Source organism: Lissotriton vulgaris, chromosome 3_1, assembly GCF_964263255.1.
Source record: "Lissotriton vulgaris chromosome 3_1, aLisVul1.2, whole genome shotgun sequence".
Classification (NCBI taxonomy): domain Eukaryota; kingdom Metazoa; phylum Chordata; class Amphibia; order Caudata; family Salamandridae; genus Lissotriton; species Lissotriton vulgaris.
In genome coordinates this window covers 600,163,134-600,189,280 of record NC_141689.1, presented here as the reverse complement: position 1 = coordinate 600,189,280, position 26,147 = coordinate 600,163,134, and the positions used below count along the sequence as shown (strand labels likewise).

Sequence of the window (26,147 nt, the reverse complement as noted above, 5' to 3'; positions counted from 1 at the left end):
TGGGCTTCTGTCCAACAAAAGCCATCTCTTTATCAACCATCAGTCCCTATAGCCTGTGTCGGGGTAACATCTGCTGCCTTGGGATTGAGTCAGCGCTCATTTCTGCAAGGGAGCTACCGATACACAGGACTTTCTATGAATGCTCCCAAGGTCAGGTCTGTAATGAGGGCGACCATGATTTTTTTTGGCAAGCAAGTTTTTAAGCCCTCCCTGTTACTACTGGTTAATCCCTTGCCTGACCCAAGATGGCTGCCACAATGTTCCCTACCATGTCGTGCTACTCCTCTCAGAAAAAAACGGACTTAGACCAGACTTCGGACACATCCCCCATCCGGCCTACCCTACAGGATACCGAATCTTGAACCTATCTCTGACCGTGGAGACCTAGTTTTTTGGCCGATGCTCGGTGAAGCTACTTGATAGCTATAGAGGTGATGGGCTGTGGGCTACTCCTTGGCCCGTCACCTAAAGGTGATGGGCTGTGGGCTACCCCTTGGCCCGTCACCTACCCAGCCGGACATTGGGCAGACCTTACTTCATCTCTCCGTTGTACTCTCCCTCCTACCCCTTTACTCCACCCAATTTCTCATTTACGCTCCATTTATCCCTCCTTTTGCTCTCTAATTGTTTTCTGATTGAGACCTAGCCACTTGACTGATGCCCGGTGGAGCTACCTGATAGCTATAGAGGAGATAGGCTGTGGACTTCCCCCTCGGCCGTCTCCTACCCAGCCGGACATTGGGCAGACTCTCCTTCATCTCTCCATCCAACCTATCTCCATCCTTTCTCCCTCCTACACCTTTACCCCACCCCCTTTCACTTCTAAGCTCCATTTATTTTGTCTCCCGACGCTCTTTAAATGTTTTCTTGTAACTGATTTAACTTGTAACTGATGTAAATCTTTAATTTTGTGTATCTTTATGTAAAGCGCTGTGATACCTCCGGGTCTAGCCAGCACTATATAAAACTCAAATAAATAAAAGCGGTCTCTTTCTAATGACCCTTATGAATAATTAACAAGATCAGGATTCTAACCTTTGAATGGCTGGTTACATACAGATCTCAGGAGCGTGTGTTCATTCTCACTAAATGACCTTACCATACTCGTTATTTGGTACAGGAGGTAACCCAGACCATATAACCTAGAAGAAAATAGGAATAAGCGGACGGCCTATGATAGGTTAGTGACAACAACCCATTACAAGACAGTTCCTTCTCAGAAGTAGGGACAGGGTGTGATATTCACTCGAGTGAACTGCAACCAAATGCTTATGTATGTACCCATTGTTGGCCCTTTCTAAAATTGGTAAGACTGGTTAAGCTCTGATTGATATTGTGGATTTGCCTTCCCAGCAATTCGGTACCAAAATGTGATTCAGGCCCAGCTGTATGAGATGGCATCAGCTGCTGGGTCATACTGTCAAAGACCTGGTAGAGAGTACAACAGTCAGGCCTTGTTTTCCTACAATATGTACCACACAAATACCAGAAGACCACCATACACTGTTGCCACATATTTAGAAAGGATCAGTTTGGTTACAAGGCTTGACTATTAGATGCATACTGGACGTGGCGGCATGTCCTAAAATGGGAAATGCTGTAAGAGGGGAAACAATACCAAACCTGAACATTTACTGAGGTCAATGGGGGCCGGAAAGGTGAGGAGACCCCATCTTGCATTATGTTGTCAGGAAGATCAATGTATCTGGCAATTTCATCTGAACACTTACGTGATTACTACTGAAGTATGGAAAAGTATGCCCAACTTCATTTTAGCTGGCTTTCATAAGCTTTTCTGTTTTGTTTGTTCTGGTAATATCTCAGGGAAACCAGCTAGAAAACTCAGCTACGGTTGTTAATAGTTTAGTGAATGGGAAAAATAAAACAAGCAAGGAAAATAAAGGTTGGAACATCATGTGAGTACTTTGAAATAATGTTGCTGTACAGGCAGTTTTTATTTCAGTAATTCCAGTTAATCAAATATTTTAATACCACGTGGTTTTGAAATACGTTTATATTTAATTCTGCACTTATATTCCGCATAATATGTAAGGCAGTGAAACTGTTCTAATAGCAAATATGTTTGTTGTTGTAATTTAAAAATAAAGAATAAATGTATGGAGATGCCCGGGTCAACGGAGTCAGCAGAGCAGCTGCACTGGTGGTTTCTGCCGTTTAGGTTGTTAAAAAGCTTGGTCTGAAATGCAGAACTGAGAATAGCGCGGAAAGTGACGAATGTCGCGTGGCTCGTTTCCCCGCACTCGGGCGGCCTCCTCGCCGTGCAGGACTCCTCCGCTGCTTACAGAGTTCCTGAATTGTGATCTGCAAAGCGGCTCTGGTCTCTCGGCTAACCCTTGTCGCCACTCCTGTAATCTGTCCCCCCCTGACCTTCCACCTCCGCGAGAACAGGAGCTCAGGCCGCGCGCGCTGTAAGCCGATAGTGGCGGCCGCAGCTGAACGCGCGGGGAGGAAATTGTTCCATATGCATGGGCCGCGGATTAGTGGATTGGCTTACGGTTACCGCAAAGCCTGTTAGGCTCCCGTGGCTGCCCCAAGCAGGCCGAGAGATGCCCTTTCTAACTTGCTGCTCACAAGGTAAGGCGGCGGCGATGGATGCAGGCGCTGCAGCCGGCTCACAGACATGCGGCAGCGCAGCCAGTTAACTTCATGTGTGTGGCGTCCACTGTGAGGCGTGTGGGTCAGCTGAGTGACAGTGGCGTTCTCTGGGTGGAGCAGCGAAAATGTCCCGAAGATGCAGCGAAGTGGCTTCAAATCAACACATACCCCAGTATTTCATATCTGCTCATGTTGTGCTGTCAGCTGGGGTGCGGCGTCTCTCTCAGCCGCTTCCAGGACACTTTGTAGACACGTGTTTAGGTTAGAAGAGCCGGTACATTCGCAGCCCAGGGCCCCCGTTATTCATATAGGCTTTCTGTTCAGCTGAAACACAAGATTATTGATTATGTTTAGGTTGCATTATTTGGAGGGCCAACAAATGAGAAGTGAAGAGGAGGCGGAGAAAGAATGCAACAGCTTTTCTCCCCCAGTAGCTTTGACTGCGCGCCAGCTGATGGATTTAATGGCAGGACATGGGATTAGTGTTACATAATGCATTGTGGGAATTTATGAGGCTGGCTGTTAGAGTACCAGCTGAAAAGGAAAAGGAAACTCAAGCCGGCACGCTGAAAGTGCTGGCTATCCACATGCAATCGCTGTGCTCTTTATGCCTTAATGCAGAGGTCAGACAACCTGGTTCATCGAAGCGCCTTGAATATGTTCTGTCCACTGGCCAACCAGTGGCGCATGGCCTGCCTCCATCACTGACAAATGTATATGACTAAAATTGCCAAAAAGCTGCATTAAGAGTAAGGTCTTACAGACAGCAATTCTGCATATAGCGTAATACTGGACTACATAAGCATAGAACAGGGTTGCGGACGCCATTACAAATTTCACTAATGTTTATAATAATTATTTGTGTTAATTTTTGCACATTATGGCTGATATATGTTCAGCATTCTGAGGCAGATGTATGGAACTAACCACATGGTGCACGAGCAGCAAGCTAAAGTGGTGGCATACATACTCTTAGTCCTTCCGTGTTTGCTACATGTTCGAAGCGATCACGTGACCAATTTTAGTATACGCGCATTATATCCCAGTGCTTTATAATTGAGAACCCATACGGAAAAAATGCCTGTTCCCAAGGGTGTTGAAAACATGTTTTATGACAACCATTCCGTGTCATCTATTTTGCATGAGTAAGACACATTGTACACGGGCTCTTAATTGTGAGAATTTGCATTATGATAAGTAGGAACAAGTAGCAGTGAGACAGTTATAAATATGCAAAGGAAACATGAGCATGGTTATCAATAACTTTTTCCTTCTTTGCATATTTTTGAAGCACTTTCACGGAGAGTGTGATTTTTAGAATAAGATTTAGGTTTTAAACTTACTCAGAAATATCCTACATCAAAAACCTCTTTAGTAATGGCCCACTATTTGCATAACGAGGACGTTATCACCTCTACTGTCAAAACACAAGATTGTTTTCCCTTCAGAAATGAGATAGCTGACCTACTTAGCATATACAGGTAGCGAGAGGTTCATTAACTCTCTGATTCAGGTAATTTTTCATTGACGTCTCATGCATGATATCAAAGAGATAATTAATTCTCCATAAATGTTAGTGCGCATTATGCAAGTTCCATATTTTGCATTATTAGGTGTGTTGCAATTTACGTATCTAAGGGCCAGGGTTCGTATGGACGACATAACTATGAAACCTGCTGGGGAAAAGTGAACATTTGTGTGCATGTTCCTTGCTTTTAAAATCATTGCAAACAAGTGCCCCTGATCGCCCTTTGCATTCAATTAAAAAGCAGTACGGTCTTTCTCAATACAAATCTATTAGACATTGTACATCAGTGTGAGCGTAGACAGCAGTTTATTTGACTTTGGCCACCACTGCATGCCTACTGAGGTCTGCTATTATGTGTGAAATATGGAAATAAATGATAAACCGATGGATGTTTGAAAAAGGTATGGAGGCAAGTATATATTTTAAAGTTTAAAAAATTGATTTAGAAGAAATATAAACCGTGGTCATCAGAAAGTTGTCCCCTTATTAATCCAAGTTTAAGGTGCGCAGCTTGTTGCCAACACAGATGTTGTAAAATGTACTTTAATTTTCTTTTAGAGATTAAGAGACACAAACCTTTAGTCTTTATGTGTCATGGAATGGCAACCCCAGAACAAAGTCAGTCAAGCAATTGAACGGGATATGAAAACATATTAACCATGCTATTGTCAAAGTTGTGATGATTTGCAATTGCTTCTGCTCACATGCACATCAATTTACCCTTTTAATAAGAATGCAATATACATATACATACCCAGAAAATGGCCCCGAGATAGGCCCCATATTACAGGTATTAGTCTATACAAAAGCACGTGAGGCTGAGCCAACATTGTAGGCCCCAATCATCAGTGGAGATCAGCAACGAAGTGAAGAAAAAGAGAAAGTGCGGGTACTGATAATAGAAAGATGACTTCCGTACAATGCAAGTTAGGTTGAAGACCAGTTGAGAGCTCTTTAGAGGCCAGAGTTCAATGGGGAGCATCCTATGTGTCTCTAAGCTGTATACAACTGTGGTATCCCTATGTGCTGTCACTGACCAATACAGTCCCCACTTGGGTTGTCTGTTCCGAGTGGTGGGCCCTTCTCAACGACAGGTTGATGACTTGCTCTCCAGAGTGTGAGAGAAGACCATCTAATTCCTGTCATCACCACCTCTGCATGGTGATTATATGGACCACACATGCCATATTTACTGCTGTACCCAACACATCTGTGTCAGGGCGCCTTTACTCCGTCCGTCAGCCAGCTAGTGATTGTTCTAATTGGCCAGTTCTATAGGAATATCGAAGAGGAGTGGAAGGTGAGAACAACGGAAAAGCACCCACCCCCATACATCCATAGCCACCCCTAGCTCTAACACTAAGGACAAATCGTTGTTTGAAAATTGATGTAAGGGGGAAGATACATTCTCACCGGTTCGAGAAGAAATGGACTAGGCTGACAGCCGGTACACTACCTATCACACATGGTGATGGAACTAGTATGGGGGAAGAGATTAAGGGTTAGAATGGCAAAGGGAGGGATCCACACTGTCCTACAGAAGACTGTAGAGGAAATGTTTTGAAACCTGAGTTCGGGGAATAGGAAGGTTCCTGTGCTGGATGCGGGAAGCAGGAGGATGTTTCTGTGATGAAATTGGCTTCCAGTAGAAGCTTCTCTTGGCTTCCTCCCACACAATATAGTTAGGGATATCTTGCAAGAGTGAGGAAGGTAGGAGCCCCTTAACAATAGTGAGGTACATCTGTCTCTTTCCTCTTTCTCTCTGAGATCTCCCGAGGCAATGGGACGGGAAGGACAAGCACAGCCTATGGAAGCCGAAAGAGCAAGCACAGCATGCATGGAAACAGTAATAGCAGACAAAAACAACCAGCAGCTTTCCAGCTCCCTGCATTTCCCTCCCACTCGAAACTTATTTCCACTTACTATGCTGGATATTTTAAGCCGTGATCAACATGAACATTTATGTATTTTTTGTTAATTACTGCGTATTGTAAAAATCAGAACTGTATAGTCCTTTGCTTGGGCTTACATTCAGGAATATAACTTGGAAATCTTGTTTTGCTTTTATGATATTGTGTGACTACAACTTACATGTCTGTATCTAAAAACATATCTGACTATATTTGCAAAATTCAGATATAATGAAGTAAAATGCCCGTGTAATGATTTGTAATCCAGTCCCGCTGTTGCATTTTAGGAACAGTTAATACACTTAGAATTTCTCACTATTTGTTTTTCCTAAAAATAATAATTTTTCTAGGTGTTAGTTTGGTCATTTGTATTTGAATTCCTGGTAAAATTTGGTTGTTTTGTGTACCTAGCAGGAACGGATGCAGGGATCTGTGAGCTGAATACTGAAAGTACAGAAAAGAAAGACTTGTTTTGAGGAAACGGGAACGAGAGGAAGGATAACGGAAAACACATAATTTCAGGGACGAGAGGGAGAAGAAAAACGGGGACTATGGGGAGAAAAAAGATACAGATCACAAGGATTATGGATGAACGTAACAGACAGGTGAGTACTGATGAAAATTACTTGTTTCATAGACAACAGAGATGTGGCTTAACGGCTGTTATAATGGCTGAGTTTGAAACTAGGAACCAGGGTCGAGTGGAGGCTCAAACATCCTGTGATTCTGGGCAAATCATGTAATCTCATTGTGCATAAAAAATAATGAACAATATATAAAAAAAGAAGAGAAAAAAACTATCAATAAAATGATTTCTAAATTTTGATATATCATTATGTCTCTGCCAACAATCATTTAAGGTCGCTTGAATATTTGTATCACAAGGGCGGTATAGGTATAATTTGTTTGCTATACATTTTCTTTACCTAAATTAAAAAAAGGAGCGTGTCACTCTTTAGTGCAACTGGCGCTCATGGAAAGCAGCTCTGATACCTTTGGTCGCGATCACCTATATAAAACTGCACAGTATGTATATATATATATATATATATATATATATTTTTTTTTTCTTTCTTTTTTCTTTGAAACAAATTTGCGCCACACTAAAAATTCCTTTTGTTGACTTGTTTATTAAGTCAGAGCTGATCTGTTTCACCTTCGCATTTCGGATTCACAGGGCCTTGCTAAGAGTTGTGAAATTATGGCAAAACATTTTTTTTGTATGTATCTCTACGATCCGTTTCATGCACATATTCAGGGTTGTTGTTACCCCGGCAAGTGCATATGGCAGCGTTTTCCTGATGGTGTAGTTGTGTTTCCCCAGAAGTGGCTTAGACTGTACATGATAAAGATGTTTCTTCTCTTTGTGCATTTGTTACTACAAAGCATATATAACCCTAGTCCAGCCGCACAGAGTGCTTAATGTTTATAAAGTGGCATGCAGTAACCTGAATGAAATAGTGAGATTGAAGGAGCGTCTTGAGGAAGGAAGGAAGGGGAGTGTCTGTTTTTCAGAAACAGATACTTTTTAAGGTGAAGATTGAAGCTTTGCAAGGGTCTTGCTTGCTAGGTATCTAACACGGCGCACATATTTCTAGATAATTAAGGCCTGACAACTAACAGCATTGGCCCATTACATGCATCATCAGACAAAGGCCTTCCACTCTGATGTAAGTGGTAAATAGGTATTTTATGGTTAGCCTACTAATTATGCATGCAGTTGATTTAGCCTCTAGGAGATAAGAGCAGACATAAATCAGTTGTCTCTGGCGCAATTAGGCACAGACAGTCCCATACACTTCCAGAACACTCAAGAGTGGCTGCTAAATTACATGCTGTTCTTTTCAAGTCCTCTCGCTGAGACAATATTACACGCAGGTAAAGGCCCTTTTCCCTGGCTTTATGGGATTCAGCTTTTATCCGGCTGCAGCATGCATAAGTTAGATATATGCCTGTGGAAATGCCCTGCATAGTCTCCATTGGCCTAGTGTACAAGAGGCTACGTTGTAAGTATTCAGAATTTTTGCACATCACTTGGACTGCAATCACGCCTTCATTTTGTGATAACACTGATGTACTAATCAGTCGCATTTCGAAATGTGGATTCATCGGAGGACTCAAAAGCTTCCACCTAATGATATTAATTAGGCAAGAGCAACTCTGCAACCCCAAGTGAAGGCCTATGAACGGAAGCTTGAGAGGGACAGCAGACCTCCGTCCCGAATTCGCTTCCACTGGGTGAAATCATTATATATTTAAAGAACAGACTGTGTTCATCAAAGGGACAAGTGCTGCTTCAAAAATGATTTCATCTAGGAGAGACATTAGGGGGAGCATGCACTGGTCCCCGGGGCCTTTATGCTTCCCCGGGGCCAGCCACTACAATTCTCAAATGGGAAGCTATCCTATGGGCATAGCTTTGCCTTTGAGAATTCGTTATCAACACAATTCGGGGGTTGGTAACAGGTCAATGGTTATCAACTGCAGTAGTGGTTTTAACCCCTTAAGTGCTGCCGTCGGACAACGGTCGTCACGAGCGTTCCCTCCCCAGTGCTGCGCACGACCGTTGGCCGACGGGCCACCGCTTGTTATTCGAACGTTCAGCACTGGGTGCTGAACGTTCGAAGCAGCTAAGGTGTTAAAGGACTGATGCACATATTTGCGACTCACAAAGGTATTCATGCCTCCAACTTGCACTTTATAAGCATTAATAAAGGTACATTAAAAGTCAGGAATACTTTTTCAACTTTCAGAGTAACATTTATTGATTTAAAAAAACTTTGCGCCCACTAATCCTTTGATTGTGAGAATCGTAGGCTTTACAACTACAAACATGCTTTGTCTCTCAGGCTCGTTTTGAGGTAGCAGAACTTTTTGTCTTCTATTACAGTCCACTATGCAGTGATGTGTGGCAGGCACAGGGAGCTGTGGATAGCTATTGTCCTTGTCAGCATCAACTCTTGTTTGTGGTCTACTCTGAAGGGTTGGATTCCGTGGTACCCTGGAAGCCCCCTCCTTGCATGGTGTGATGAATTCAATGATTGAACACCATCGGAGGCCTCCAGTGGACGTGTAGTATGCTCCTCAAAGAACCTCTCAGTAGTGTGCAAAATTGAAAATATAGGCTATTTTATGCCGCTCACTTGAGTGTTTTGCTTTATTTTTTACCTTATTTAATTGTATTTTTTTAACGTTTGCGACTTATTGGAATATCAGTTCTAAGACACAGCAGAGTGTTTTAAGTAGAAAATGCTTATGATGACAGCAGGAGCATCTCTCACATACATGAGTAGTATTGCATGTGTGAGTATGTGTATGTGTGTGTTAGTTCAGGTTCAACCAAGCCACCGAAACCATGATGTGACAGTGTAACTATTTTTACATCACATATTTTTACAATTTTAAACACATTTACATTACATTAGACACATATACAATTGAGAGCACAGGGAAATACAATTAATTAACCAGAATCATAAGATCGCACACACTGTAGCTTGGATTAGACCCCAAATGGATTAGATTAAAGGTAAATCACGTGCAAATGCGCAACTAAGTCTTAAGCAAAGGAGGGACGACTCTGGGGCGGTGGCTCTGACCTTTCTTAATTTGGAAATGCTCTAGAATTGCACGAGATGGCTTATTCCCTAATTTGCTTCTAAGAAATTTAAAGCGCAGTAGCCTATTCAGTCAAATCACAAACTCAACTGTCTCAAAATATAGGACTTTGAAGAAAGGAAGCCTCATGAATACAATTATGAGAGATAATTATCGAAGATTTATTGACTGCCCTTTGCTAAAATATTTTATTTGACTGGGGCAAGGCTTTTGAGAAACACAACAGCGCAAATACCAGTGAAAGGGAATTGGAATGCTGGACACCAAGATGAGCTCTACCTGCTAGAGTTAGGCTGGGCAGTTCCCTGCCTCCATGTACAATTTGGTCCTGATCAGGTGACCGAACTCGAGTTTTACGACATCACAGTGTGGATTTGGACCCCACAGGCCACTGATCCTCAAAATAATAAAGATATTTGCAAGCAAATTATAACCAGATGAAAGTATTTTTCCAACTTCTACTAGTGTGCACTAGCAAGACCAGCCCTGGTTCTTGTGATATTTTTGCAAATGATCCATGCTCTTAGGAGAAAACGCTGGCCTCATACTGCTAATGCAGTACGAGGCCAGAAAACTGAATGCCAGTTACCAACTACAGTCTGAAATAAGGGGTGGTTATATAGAGCAGGGTAACAAGCGTAATGGGTCGTGAGTGTGATAAATTAACAGTTGTTTGAAATCAAAGTGCATTTTGGGTAATAACATTGCTGTTGTGATGTCAATACATCAATTTAACAATATCCTGCCACCGTTTGTAACATTTGTTGTTTAAGAAAGTCATATCTTGGCTTTGAGTTAAGACTTTATTTAGATGCAGATTTCCAAAGTAGAGTACTTTGAATGTCTTGGACTGGACTCAACTGCAAAACTTGATATTGAATAACATGACCAAGTTCTTATGTTTATGGACAGTGATCTGATGCCCGTGGGTCATGCTTACGCTTTATAAAACTTTCTAAATAAATAACAAATAAATTACATAGCATTACAAGATGAAATAAACAACTTTGTTCCAATGTCTACCTCTGCACTGAGAAATATAGGGTTAGAAATAGACTATTCAAAGGTCCATTCCAAATCTTCTATAAAGTCTGTGGCGATTCTAAGATGTTCATTGAAGAGATCAAAGCTCAGTAGCAACTAAGGGACTTGTTGGGCGCTCTGATATCCAACAAGCAGTTATACAAGTGGTATGCCGTTTGAGTTCCATCTTGTGACTGAAAAAGAAAAACGGTGTGTTGGCAAAACCCTAAATGCATGCAGAGGAACACAAGAGGCAGAGGCTTAGCAAATAGTCAATCTTTCATGCCACTATATCTAGCAATTGCATATGACTAGTCTTTGTAGAAGTGAGGCATGGACCTTGATTCACCAAATTACACTGGGTAGCAGAAGTAATATATTGTACCTTTTTGACCCCGAAAACCTCATTGAGATGACCTCTTACCCATTTGTCCCTCAATAGTCTCCTATTTGCACCTAAGGGACCAGGAGAAAGGCACACAAGTGCATAATTGACCAGGGTTCTGCCTTCATGAGCCTAGAGACCACTATTTGCAATAGCAGTCTGGTAGGGTCCTCCACACTCTGTCTGCCACAAACGAAGCCATTGAAAACGACATACGTGCTTGTTAATCAGCTCGTCATGAGTCACACTGGAGCTGTGCTTATGACGAGCTGAGCTTGTCATGAACGATGGGAAATCTGGAGTAACAGCACAGGAGGGGAAAAGTCATAGCAGCCAAGGTGTTAACACCTTGGCTGCTATGACTTTTCCCCTCCTGTGCTGTTACTCCAGATTTCCCATCGTTCATGACAAGCTCAGCTCGTCATAAGCACAGCTCCAGTGTGACTCATGACGAGCTGAGCTCGTCATGAGCAGCGAAGAGGTTAAAAACCATGAATAGCTCAATACTGTTTGCTCTATGAGGCATCAGTCTAAAGAGGATTGAAGGAAATGTTTGACCATATGAAGACTTTGAGAAAAAGAGCACAGACTGGATGTACATATTCTCAAGGTGGTCATTGCAAAATTTGGACAGTTGAGAAAACAGACATCCAAACTAAAGCACAAAGACAAGTGCAATTTTTTATAGGCTTGCGTGGCGATCGCCATTTGATGTTCCTTCTCAGAATAAACTCTTCACATTCTATGTGTTCTAGAGGTGGGGTAACCTCCAGTTTCCTCCAACTTGAAACTATAGGATAGGGGCACACAGATGTAAAACAAACCTCAAAACACCTGCCATAGGATAGTGTTCTCAAAGAAATAAAATATGAAAAATGAAGAATAGATAGACATAGCAGCATATTACTCTATTATGGCACCGCCAATGTGCATACCAGTGGCATAATGAAACCTAAGCCCCCGCCCTGCAATGTACATAGAGGGGGCCCCTCCAAGCTTCAGACCCAGTCAGGGCCTCTCAGGCCAGGTACTGGTGCACAGTGCCGGAGGTGGCCCTCAGGAGCTTTGTGCCCCCCGCATTGCGGGGGCTTTTGTTACGCCACTGTGCATACATAGACAGGGCGGGTGCTCTCATTAGCACAAACGAGGGCAGGGGCTCTTTAACCCCTTCCCGCAGCGCAAATTTTGCTGCGTCACAGGATTGGGCATGGCGCTGCAGTGCTCATGCCGGCTCCCGCTGTCATGAGTCACAGTAGGCGTTTGCTCATGACGGCCAGGAGCCGTCCGAACTCCGCCCACTAATTAATTTACTCACACAGGGGGGGGGGGAATTAATCACGCATGGGCGGAGCGGCAACGTTCTGACGGCTCCTGGTCGTCATGAGCACATCCCTACCGTGACTCATGACGGCCGGGAGCCGTCATGAGCACGGAAAGAGTTAAAATGGACAGAGGTGGGTGCTCTCAGCAACATGAACAAGAGTAGGGCCTTGTTAAAACAGACAGGTGCGGGTCGCGTCAATTACATGTACAAGGGGTGGGGCTCTTTAAAATGAACAGGGCTTGGTGCTTCCATTAACACGGTTGAGAACATCCACATTTGGCTTAAAATCAACATGCTGCAGGGCTTACCCATCCTGTCCCATAACACATTTAAATATAGCTGCATATCCTTATTTTTTATACATACGAGGAGAAATAAGTCAAAATAACGTATTCTTTCTACTTTTTTAATTTTAGAAATTAATCACTTACAACATTATTTGGTATGCTTCCAAAGCCCTTCGAATTCAATCTCGTAGGCCAAGGTGTCTGGTTCTGATCTGTTCAGTACAGATATCATGCATGCGCTTTTAAGTGCATTTATTTTTCTAGTGACCTGACATGATTGTGTTTTCACTCTGCACACCCGCTACTTCTTTCACATTCCCAACAGGATGTGCTGTTTTGCAGTCCTGGTTAGATTTGCTAGAATAATATTTCACATCCTGCCAGCTGCTGATTCAGAGACGCTTCCTCACTGCATTCATGTATTGCTGGTGTGGTGTCTTGAGTCGTGGATATGCAACTACTTAACACATTCTTAGGAAACAATATAGACAAAATTAGTTATTCATATTATATTTTTCTTTATTGATTAACTCCCTATAGATTTTAGTTATGTACTTTGAGATCATGATTAAATCCAAATTCACAAGTGATCATCAATTTACAATATATTTATCAACAGTTATGACATTTAAACACTGATCCTATTATTTTACAATTTGTTATAAATATACCTATATGTGCCCTAGATAATATATGTGAATGGTTGCGTAGCAGCCATTACAGCTTTTATGTGAATACATGTGAGTTTATACCAGCTTTTGTGTACGGCAAATTTAGACAGGACGCTATGGAGCTCTGAACTACTGCCGGTACCAAGGTGTACAATTGTAAACTGTTAACTGGAATACAGAAGTGAGTCCTGTTGGGAGGAGGGTAGTGTCTTTGAAGAGATGATTCTTCGACATCTTTTTGAGTTGCAGAAGGGCTGGGTTAGTTCTGATGTTGTATGATTTCCTAGGTAAATAGATGGGACGACTTTTGCAATTTCATGTACAGTTTCATCTCCAGCTTTGTGGTGGTAAATTGGCTCCTGGGGTGAAATTTTCCACCCAAGTGGGCTCGTGGTTGGCCAGTTGTGTTGGGTAACAATTTCTGTTGGATTTTTAGGTGATGTGGCTAGACTTCCATCATCGGTAGGGAATGTGGTGTAATTTCATCAGCCATTTGATGAGACATGCATGTGGCATAAAGGGTGCCTCTGAAGGATACCAGAGTGGCATATGGCAGTTCCCTGAGGACAACATTGTCACCGTTTAGATGAACTGATGTGAGTGAGTGTATTGTTTAAGTGCCCATCTTTAGATAAGTGAGAACAAATATGAAGTGCATACTTAAAGACTAAGCTTCCTCTAAGCATTGATTAATACTAGGAGAAAGAATTAAAAAAAACTCTACTTTGAGGCTAGTTAATATGATGCAATGACAATGAGCCGAAGCACCCTTAGGGCCTTATTATGAGTATGGCGGTCCACAGGAATGCTGAATTCACGGTGGTAGTCTGAACACCACCACCACTGCAGGCCCGCCCGCAGTATTCTGATTGTAACAGTTGGACTGCCAAAGGACAGCAGCATCATCCGGGATCAGGATCCCGTGGAGGTGCAGCAGCAGTCAGGAGTCGCAATATGCCGGTGGAGTCCAGCAAATTTGAGTTGCCTCTCCACCACCATGAAAAGAGTGGCGGAGAGGCAACTAAGGGGCCCAGAGGGAGCCCCCGCCACTCCTGTTCCTGGAGATGCATGCAGGGGGACATATCTGGAATTGCACCCCCTTTCCTGCATGGTGTGCCATTCACGACATGGTGCATGCCACACTGTGCAGGAAAATACAGTGGGCGCTCTCATGGTGGCAGCCTGCATGTTATTCTCTCCATTGAGCCTAACACACCACTGCTGTGAGACCGCCGCAGCACCGACCGCCTGACCTGGATTCAATTCTGAATCCAGTGGACGCGCACACCAACGCCTTGGTGGTCCTTCTGTGGATGGAGCAGTGGCGGTGCCACAGGAGGACTGCCAAAGTCATAATAAGGTCCCAAGCAGGGCTTAATTTGAGCCAGTGGTTGCCGGCACTTAATCATCAACACCTGCACTTGAGCGCCATTTAAGGACACATTCCTTATTGGTGGGCACAGGGAGATTAAGTGATTCGGCCATTATCACAAGTTGTTGAGCCAACGCCAAACCTCAAACCTGGCTCTCCAGCTCCGAAGTCGGCAGCTCTGGCCTTTTGCCACATCCCCTGCCTGCTTGTGGGGTGTTTTCGATCTGTGTTAACCCCTTCCCTGCTGGCCCGTTTCCGCCCCCGTGCGGTAAACAAACGAACAGGGGCGGGCCATGACGAACCCCAGCCGTCATCAGCACACGAGCACCGTAGTGCATGGCGGCTGGGGTTCGTCACCAGCATGGAAGGGGTTAAGCAGCACTAACAGGAGAAATGGGCGGTAGAAGCTACCTCCAGATGAGAGCCAAGCACTTCTTTTTTTTTTTTACAAAATAACCGTTCTTGGGACACACCAGTTTCCATATCACATAATGTGTCTTCAGCTGGATACTGAGGGTGCAAACGTCAGTGCGCATTACACAGACAGGAAAGGAGGAGGAATCCTGCTTCCAGAATTCACTGAATAGTCTAGAGTTCCACTCCAAGGTCTGCATCAAAGTAACACCCCACCTATTTTTATAGCCTCCTGTACTCTTTGCTTACACTACAAATAATGTAAAAATCAGTGTACATTTGATCTTATTGGCTAAGCAATGCACTGCAGTTAAATCTGACTTTTTTTATTGTTATCCATCAAGTGACAAATATGGCTTGATTATTTATTGTAAAAGCGTGAATGCCTTTTTGTTATGCTGCATTTTTAAGGATGATCTTTTTCAAACGTACCCTTTTGCATGGTGATACCTGCATTTGATCCTTTGATTCCTTACTTATCTCCGAGGTACCTAATCTAAGCAACACTTTGTTCGGTGCCCATCTCTTCACAGCCAAAGACTGCATTGTAATGACACCCTATGCAACATTTTAGCACTTTCCATAACAACATGTCAGAAGCCTTTTCCGTTTAGCAGGCTTCACAGTACTTGTTATTCTGAGTCATTCTTTACAGGATTACGTGCCAATGTTTATTGATACTGTTAAGGCATACCTGAAGGTGAAACCATTTGAAGGTAGATAATTAGAAATAAACAAAGCAATGAATAGAATTACCCCCACTAGGGCACACGTGCAGGTCTCTAGTACTGATAGATCAAATGAATTGTAGCAGAGTATGTTATGTTATGTTATGTTAAAATGCTCTATTATAGCGCACGGCTACTCCGAGGAGTGTCCCGGCGCTTTGGCAAAGAGCCTAAGGGATAGGCGAGAAAACACAGCACAGCATACATGAAAAGAAAGAAAATAGAAACCAGTTACTGGGTAAAAAGCCAAGTCTTAAGTCCCTTTCGAAAGGAAAGCAAATCATCAGTTTTCCTGAGTAGAACAGGGAGATCATTCCAGCCTTGAGTCGCTAGAAATCGAAAGGAACGTCCTCCGATTCTGGTCAGACGGATAGAGGGAATCAAAGCTTTGGAAAGAGACGCAGATCGTAACGTCCTATGAGGCACATAGAAAGACAGGCATTTCTGAAGGTATTTGGGGCCTATTTGATGAAGAGACTTGTAGGCAAAAGTAAGCGCCTTGAAGACAATCCTTTTGGCAACTGGAAGCCAGTGCAATTTCTTAACACCATGGCTGCTAAGGGTTTTCCCTCCCGGTGCTGGGATCTCAGATTTACCATTGTTCATGACGAGCTCAGCTCGTCATGAGTGTATGGAGGTGTACATCATGACGAGCTGAGCTCGTCATGAGCGTCCAAGGAGTTAAGCAGCTCTGTGGCTCCAGCTCTGCGCTGGAGACCTAAAATGGCTCTAGCTGCAGAGTTCTGCACGATTTGCAAGTATGATGGGCTTCTTTCACTGTTCTTAGGGTAGTAGGGTAGTATTTTTAGCTCCAGAGTGAGTAAGAGATGGCCCAACTGTCTTATGATGCTGTACATAGTTTACAGAGTGCATATAGTTTAGTAGTCACCTTCAAATTTGCAAACACCACTCTCCTTTCCCACCTGAGCCATCCTTCAGGGATGGACGTCAATGTGCACAGGTAAACCAGAACACATCATTGAAAACAATATGTTGAAGGACATTATGGTTGACAGATGAAAGCTAAACCATTGAACGTGTCAAATTGTGACTCCTTACGCCACTGAAAACATATTACATGTACAGGCATGCCATAATAGAAGCAAACATATATTTGCGGTGTGTTACCCTGAAGGTGTTGCGATTAAAAATTATAACATTTTTAATGTCACTCTACATGCTGTTTCAGTAAAAATATATGTATTAAGATATATGAAAAGTAATGTAGAACATTATTTAAAGAGAATTAATTGATAGAGGGTGAGGAGAACTACCAGTGCTTGGCTAAATCTCGCAGGTTTGGGTGACAATTAGTCTTTTTCCTCATTGTAGCACAAGATGTCACTGTTGCAAATAAGCTATGCATTTTAATGGGACTATTGGATGAGAAGACCTGTGACATTTAAAGGTGGGAATGTCAATACCAAGTGACATAAAGCATGTTACTTGTACAGAAGAATACAACAGGTTATGATCAAAATACAAATCTCATACACAGAAAATGATTGCATTGGGTGCTAGATATTGTGTTACAAATGTTTTAGCCTTCCCAAAATATCACAGTCACTTAATTTGTTTAGTTTGTGTTTGCCGGAGTCAGTTTTGATTAGTAGGGCTGTTTGAGTCAGTGGTAAGGAAACCTCCAAAGCGTTTTTTACATTGTCATTCCATTGGCGCCATTGAATGTTACAGCAAATTCGTATTAAATAGATGTTTCTAAAGAAGAAAGGATGTAAATATGTGCATGTCTTTATTAAAGCATCACATTGACCTGTAATGCATTTGATAGTCACATTACTATGCTCATACAATGTTAATGTTAACAATATTGGTCAAGTACTTTGATGTAAAAACACATTGACATGCAATTGTCATAATATGACATAGAAGGAGTAATTGTGAGCAGGTAGAGGAGAGAGAATGCTTGCATTACTCATCTATAACTTTCATCACTGATATACGTTCTTCTTCGACCCAGAACTTACTCTTTGAGGTAAGTCCACTTCACAAGGCAAGCACTCTGTTGCCATTTTAACCTAAATAAAATGCTCTACTAAAACCCACCACCAATCTTTCGACTGCATGTGAAAATACCCTGGAGACTGGCCACCTAGGTGTGTGGCATAAGTACCAGGTCAGAAAGGGAAGAATCAGAGGAATAAAGATTAGCCATAAGAAAGCCATGCAATGCTGGTTCCTCCACTTGCTCATCTCAGTTCTTACGCTTTGAGGATATTGCAATGGGAGTATGTTTCACTTGATTCCACAGATCGAAAGAATACACTTCAAAGCCCTAAATGTAGTAACTCTTGCTATTCTTGCACTTTTGAAACTCCAGCCACGAGAAGTTATCATGGGTGATAGGACATAATACAATGAAACAGAGGTTCCCCCTATTAATTCCCTCTGTAGTAGCAGTTGAAAGATAAGGGCAAGGATGGTCCCTTAGCCCTCAGCAAAAAAGCAGCCATGGTGACTACCTTGTTCTGACCTAGTCAAGGAGCATTTTGTTTCTTCACTGGACAATGACAAAGCTGCTCTTACACTTATTCTTATGGTGGGTGAAAAATACATCGGCCATTAATGATGCTTTCCAACATTTTGTGAACACACTTTGTACTCTAATCTCATAAAGAGATTAGTAGAGAGTGTTTAGTAATAAATACATATGTTTATAATTAACACTTGTGTGGTTCTCCTTTCATTTTGTCATTCAGGAGGTTATGATCTGGTAAAACAAGCTGCTTTACATTCCTTCAAGACTTAGCCTTAAGGCTGCTCTCCACAGCTACCACTAGGATAGCTTTCAATAAAAGTTTTCTTTAACCTTAATCATAAATAAAGGTCGTTTGGACTAATGCAAGGTGTCCACTTTAATTAGTGGACAGCATATACCAGGCCAACTTCTCGCAGTTGTTAACAGTTGGACCCCTTTCCACAATTCATCCACACACTTATCACCATAATGACAAACAATATTTTTCCTATGGGTCCTAATATTGAAGGTACAGCCATTTCAGACACAGCAAACTGTCCTGTATTGTTGATGACAGTTTTGCAATGAATGCTGACCTCCAGCAAAACAATCCCTGCCTGCTAAGGGACCCAAAATAAATTGTGTTCAGAGAACAGTTAACCCTTTCCATGCTCATGACGAGCTCAGCTCGTCATGAGGCACAGTGGAGCTGTGCTGATGACGAGCTCAGCTCGTCATAAAATGATGTAAATCTGAATTCTTCAGCACCGGAGGGGAAAATGTGCAGCAGCGATGTGGTTAACAAACCATGGCAACCAACAATTGCATCCATAACCTGGCTGAAGATTGACCCTCACTTATAGTAGTCCACTGTAGGCTCACCAACGATAAAGCCCATTTGGAGATATGTGCCATGAGCGTGTCAGTAATGTTAAAGTCATGGAGTAACCACCAGAGACCTGCAAAGATCTAACATGAGACACTAATTGCACATGAAATGTGAAGCCACTGCCATGTCTGCATTACCTTCTTCTATAAATGACCGGAGAGTCAATTGTTAAGATAAGTGTGCAACAAAAATGTACTGGAGCATATTGACTCTCTTAGTAGGGCCTTAGTCTTGGTAATCAGACACTGAAACAAACAATATGTTTCAGGGTAGCAACACTTAGAGAACTGCTAGTGTTAGGAACCTTTATAATTCTGATATGAAATTCCAGTATTAAGAGCCCAACTGTAATGAGGGACTTATTGGTTCAGTGTCACCTCTAAACTTAATTCAATTCGGTATTCTTACTTATTACTGGAAATATTTTGGTTTAGAACAGTTCAACCTTCATTTCATTAACTGGCTCTTCAACAAGTAGGGCCAACCTGACACATGTTTTTCTCAGGAAAAATTGTATTCTACTTGCATATTTCAAAAAGAGAAATTGCCAAATGAAATGATCTGCATCCTAGGTTTGCCAAAGGCCAGAACACAAAATCTGCAAAAACTTCAGAATTAAAAATGTCAAAGGGTTTTGAAGCATTTAGCTTGAAGAAAGTAATTACCTTATTATTGACACATTATAGTATGACTTTTCCTATTTTGTACATTGATATTAACATAATTGAACTCTGAGTGTCTATGTTAAAACTGCTGATATATTTGCTAGGCTCTTGGCCACCTTTTTCAGCTCCCATTTAATCTGAAATTCACCAACAGAGCAATTCGGATGAATATTGATTGCAGCCTCTAAGAAATGGTTGGATGGATTAAAGTACAAAAAAGCTTTACTCATGTTCAGCTAAAAAATGGCTAGTTCTGTCTCCACCAAACATTTTAGGCTTGACACACACACGAGTACTCCTATATTTTGTATTGGTGAGAAACCGGGCCAGACAACCCTTTATTCCCCCAGGCATTTCCCCGGTGGGATGGAGCCCCAGGAGGCAGGTTTTTAAAACAGGGGGTTCTTTTGGTGCCTCTGTCTCTCTCCCCAGCACCCTAAGGTAAACTGCAGTAGGAAGAGACAGAAAGAGAGGAAGGGAAGAGAAGGTATGATAGAAAGCATCAGAGAGGAAGAAGAGAGTGAGGAGAGAAGGAGATAGAGAGAATGGTTGGACGGAAAGAGACATTGTCTGAGGAAAAGATGGGAGTGGGTTTGGTTTCAGTTTTTTTGTGCCTGGGCTGCTTTGGTTCCCAATCCAGCCCTGGTAAGAATTGGTTCTTTCTTTTTATAATGAAAAACTACAATTATTAGGGGTGAGCGGGAAATCCGTTACGCCCGCGGATTTTGCGGATTTTTGGGAAATCCGCAATCCGCGAATTTTGCGGATTTCCCGCAAAATCCGCAAAAAAAAATCCGCGGACGTAACGGGTTCAAAAGTTGAACCCCCACTCATGTAACTATTTTACAATGGCGCCAGCAAGCTGCCAGCGCCGTTGTAAAATAGTTACAAAGTTAGCTTGCACAGGAACCACTAGATAAAACGAAGCAGGTGCTGCTTTATTTTATCTAAGTGCTTCCTGTGCAAGCTAACTTTGTAACTATTTTACAACGGCGCTGGCAGCTTGCTGGCGCCATTGTAAAATAGTTGCATGAGTAGGCTGGGCACAGGTCTGCTTTCTTCCCAAATCTACCGTGGAAAATCAGCTGTGATGCTGGATAGACTTTGCATCCTTGACTTTCACGAGCGCAATACCCATGCTGTTCCTGTGACCAGGAGCTTCTTTCTCTTCATCTGCTGAACTGATCTTTCTTTGACCTTTTACACACAAGAGGCACATACCCTACTGGGCACATTGTGTTCGCACGGGTTTCTGTAAGTTCGCCAGCGTTTTGTACAATTTCGCAATTTGCGAAATTGTACAAAACCCTCGCAAACTTGCAGAAACCCGTGCGAACACAAAAAAAAAATCTGCGAGGATTCGCGGATTTTGCGGATTTTCGCAATCCGCAAATTCGCTAATTCGCGGATTGCCAATCCGCAAAATCCGCCCATGCCTAACAATTATTGCATAAGGAGGACTGCATGATGCTTGGCAGATGCCAAGATGGCTTCTCACAGTTGTTTATGCTCTTCTTTGTTACTTGCAGGTCAGGTCTGAAATATAAAGGCAAATCCAGAGTGAGACACCCAAGTAGAGACAGAAGAACCTCCTTACTCGGATTTTCAATTTCAGGTTATGTGAATTTGACTCTAAACATAGGCACTTAGTTTCAGCCCAGCTTTAGACAGTGCCTAATTGTCATATTAACTCTGAAGACATACACTGTGGGTAACACAGTGGTGGGCTTTGATTACGCCTGCTGCCTTCAACATTGCACCATTTCAACCCTGCAGTGTGCTCCTCTGCCTTTAGGGTAGTGTTGCACTATACAAATTACACATATATACATACATACATACATACATACATACATACGACCTTGGAGATGTGAGAAGTTGATGCTCCACAGGCTTCAGGAATAACCTGTGAAGATTCATATCTAATCTTCTGCTGATTATTGAGATCCATGGACTTTAATGGCCATCCACCGTCTCGTTCAGTTTTAACACTGTTCTTTCTTGCTCGATGGTTTGAAAGTCACAAACTGACGTCAGCTTGATGATATAGGTCTTGTGCTGCGAGGTCCTGTACAATGACCGACGTCACTTTGTCTCATGGGAAACCCCTTTTATTTAGTTCCAGGCTTTAGCTTCATTTGTGATTGTTTGCTTATGGTGAGTACTGCTCATGTAGAGAATTGTTGTGAATGAAGAAGTTAATAAAATATCAATGATTTGAAATGCTGAATAAATGAAAGTAGAGCAAAATGTAAAATATCTTCTTTCATTCTTCACTGGTCCACCCATGTGCATTTAAGACTACTCTAATGATACAGTTAATTTACCAATCGCTGACATTTTGAAAACAGAACATACCAGCATAAACTTTAGGGGGGATGGGTTATTTTCAGCTTGCGCCTTCGGAATAAACACCTAATGGGGAATGCTGACAAACATTGCACATTTTTTGTATAAAGACATACACTCTTCTTTTCCAAGTTCAGTTGACCTAAGCTAAATACTTTTAAACTTACTAAATTAAAAATAGTTTGTTAGACACCCCATAGAAATTAAGTTTAGTAGCTCAAATCATTAAGGAAAAGCCTAATTGACATAACTGTATTGTCCATCTTTGTGAACTATAAACAAAGTATTTCATTAAAAAAATATATAAGCAGTCACGAAGATTGTCATGTGTGGCGCATGGATTTTGCTCTAGATTAACTGTGCAGGGAATTTACAAAAGTAGGCTTCTCTAATTTTCTTTCTGCTCTGTAAGATACGTACCAAGATGATAATAAATTAGACCCATAGTCTATTTCCCTAAGGTAATTTATGTAGTTGTTTCACAGCAAAGTGCTTTGAAAGTCTCCAGTCTTGTTAACATTAGCATGCGAAGTGTCATGGCTGCAAAACTCCTCCCAAACTAACTGTGCACATCTCTAAATGCTTTATTTATGTCACTCTTAACAAATCAAAATACCCAGAAATCTACTTTATGGTTCCCTAATATGGGGCTGTAATACACATATTCGGAGGAATTCCCTGAGTCAGTCAATTACCATATCGGTACCCTTAGTCAACTAACAGTTCAATAAAAAAAAAACAGAAACAAATTAACTCATTATAAACACATACAGCCATAAGACCTTGCTGCTCGAGACCCGAACATTGAAAAATGTTATAACAATAATTACTTACCTGATCTGATCAGGATATTAGGTTAATGATGCTATCACATATATGCTTTCATGCAGTTAGTTACTTCGGTATCGCCATGACATTTTTTTAATTGTATACAGATGATTCAAGAAAAAATCCACACGAGGTTGGACGGGAATTAATAACTAGCTAGGTCAAAACAAATGACTGTTCAAATCCAGTTTTAGGAGTTGGGATTTTTACAATTACATTTTAACATAGTTGTTTCCGCCAGGCCTTTCTCTCTCCTGCCAGCCCCTTGTCATGTTTTTATCTGATTTATTTGGGGCCTGAAGACGAGTTTGGTGGTCTTCCAACCGCCAGACTCACAGTGGCGCAGCAGTGACTGTCCACAGTTTGCCGTATTACGACTTCTAAAGTTATTGCGGGGCGGTGAACCGTCGGCTGCGCCAGGGAACAGTTGTTCCCTGGCGGTGACACAGGAGCGCCACAATGCAATATGCTGAGTGGGGACTGGCACAGTCCAGCTCAGCATATTACGAGTTCCTGGACTGCCAGCCTTTTCATGTTGGAGCCCCGCCATGAAAAAGCTGGTGGTGCAGGAACAAAGTGCCCCTAGCAGGCCCTCATGCCCCCCCCCCCCACCATGGGGATACATTCAGGGGGTCACAACATGCCACTGTCTGTACCCCCACAAATTTCCAGCACAGCATGGATGTCCACATCATGAAAAATCTGGTGGTGCAGGAACAATGGGGGCCTGACACGTCCATGGCATGCTGGAACTTTTCTGCTCTTCCCATTGCGGTACCTGTTTTCCAGGCACCGCCATGGGAATAGCAAAGGACTGCCTGCCGTATTACGAGTTACACATTTTTAACTCATAATAAGGTTGGTGGCGCTTGCATGGCTTTGGTACAGCGGGGGCGACACTGCTCCTTCGCCGCTGCGCCAAAGTCGTAATGAGGCCTTAAGTCTCTATATTTTTATTTGTATATTTTTCGTATTAGCCTCACAGATAATCGTATGCTCTTGGACTTTTTTTCAGTAGCCATTCGTATTGATAACCTATAGAAAAGTGAAAAGCACTCAATTCATGATGTACATCATGTCTAGGATTCTGATAAAATAATAAATATGATACATCACATTACTAGTGGACCTTTTATCTAACTCAACATTGGCTTTCGATATAAAATACTTGTGGTTTGGTATAAGGTAGTGCATTAGAGAGTCAAAGTTATTTTTTACAGTAGGAGTAAAGTAATAAATAAATAGATACATAAGTAAATATTATTATGAATATTTATATCAAGAAATACACATCTCTAGATACATACATTAAATATTTATATACACAGGGATATTCTTCACATTTGTGCTTGAGTATGGTGGTTATGTAGGAAAGAGCCAACTCTTGAGTAGTCTTCTGAAGATAAGATAGTTGTATGTAGATCTTATGAGTCGGGGTAATGAATGCCATAGTTTGGCTACTTGAACTGAGGAAGATGTGCCACCTATGTTTTTTTTCTTGTATGGTGGGATTCTGAGGCTCGGTCCCAATCTGGAGTGGAGATTTCTTTGTTAAATGTATTTGGTGATTTTATTCCTGGTGAAAAGTGGTCCTGTTCCATGTTTTGCTTTGTGTGTGATACGAAGCAGCTTGAATGTGAATCTTCTGGCAAACAGTAACTAATGTAGGGCCCTCAAGGCAGGAAAATGTGGGCTTGTGGCTCTACATGTAGAAGTAGTCTTGCAGCAGACTTCTCAATCCATTGTAGTCTTTTCATAGTAGATAAAGGTGATCCGTGGTAGAAGCCATTGGCGTAATCAAGTTTAGACAGTACAAGAGAGATAGTGGCTTGCACCTACTGTGGAAATCCCAGGTGGGGGGAAATGCATTCCAGAGTTTTCATAGAAATGAATCTTGATCTTGCTAATTTGTCCACTTAGGCATTCACTGATAACTTGGAGTCCATGGTAATTCCAAGGTTGTCTACTTTAAATATTTTATGAGGTGGTCCCAAATCATCAGGCCAGGCACAAAGTGGGTCATAACATTTCCAGTTGCCACATGTGAGTATTTCCGTTATGGTAGCATTCAATTTGAGATGGCTCCATGTCATTCACTGATCAAGGGTTCTGAGCCAACGGAAGATTTGTGAGTTTCCAATGTCTTTGGAGCTTTCCAGTTTAAGAAATATTTGGGCATCATCTCCATAGTTTTAGCATGTGAGCTGAAATTCATTGATGATTGGCGGTAATGACTTAACGTAGATGTTGAAAAGCATGAGTGAGATGATAGAGCTTTGAGGGACCCCTGCTTTTGTGAAGTATGGTTTTGGATGAGAAAGGTGGATAATGGATGACATTTGTTCTGTTTTGAAGGTAGGTTCGATCCAGTCGAAGGCAGTCTCCTCTATGCCGGCTTTGGATTGGAGTGTCATGGTCAACTGTGTCAAAGGCAGCTAAGAGGTCCAAGAGAAGTAGTGCAGCAACCTCGTTGTGGTCTACAGATGGCGATGAGGGCAGATAATGTGCCTCTTCCCGGACGGAATTCTGTTTGCAAGTCAGAAATTATGAAGTTATTTTCTATGTGACATCAGGGCGAATGCTGCTCTTTTCAGAAAAGGTCCATTTGTAATCTGTCTGTGGTTGTCAGGGTCAAGCGGATCCACGTTAGTTTTCTTTAATAAAAGGTGTATGTATGCCTTCTTTAGGTCTTCAGGAAAGATTCCTGTATTTAAGGAATTATTGATGATCCTTCTTATTGGTGTGTCAGCAGACGTAGTTAGAAGAATGTTCTTGAATATTTGTGGTGGACAAGGGGCAGAAAGGCTGCCGGCAGGCCTGCTTGCTTTGACAAGATCCATAAATTCACTTTGTGATATTTGTTTGAAGGAATTGATAGGCTAGGGTAGCCTACTCTTGGAGGGTATTTTTGAAATGGGTTGGTGCTGAAGATTTTCCTTTGTTTTAAATAGGAGTCCAACTTGTCTGCTTTGGTTGTGTAATGATTTGCTAGTTTGTGAATTCTTGAGTAATGGGATGAGTTTTTTCTATACATTTAGGTTTGCGCAATTCTGTGAGAATTTTG

General features: G+C 42.1%; 1 protein-coding gene across 22 annotated transcripts in view; it reads left to right on the top strand.

The window, feature by feature from the left end:
* The window catches only part of MEF2C (myocyte enhancer factor 2C), a 514,750-nt gene that overhangs the window by 300,972 nt on the left and 187,631 nt on the right, over positions 1-26,147 (top strand). For 14 of the 22 annotated variants that reach the window (XM_086960881.1, XM_086960896.1, XM_086960887.1 and 11 more), the window contains one exon: positions 6,466-6,659. In XM_086960881.1, the coding sequence (XP_086817007.1) occupies positions 6,606-6,659 (54 nt within the window). In that variant the 5' untranslated portion in view covers positions 6,466-6,605. Of the gene's footprint in view, positions 1-2,286; positions 2,596-6,465; positions 6,660-26,147 lie in introns of those variants that run through there. The other 8 variants (XM_086960874.1, XM_086960877.1, XM_086960895.1 and 5 more) reach the window with 4 other exon arrangements.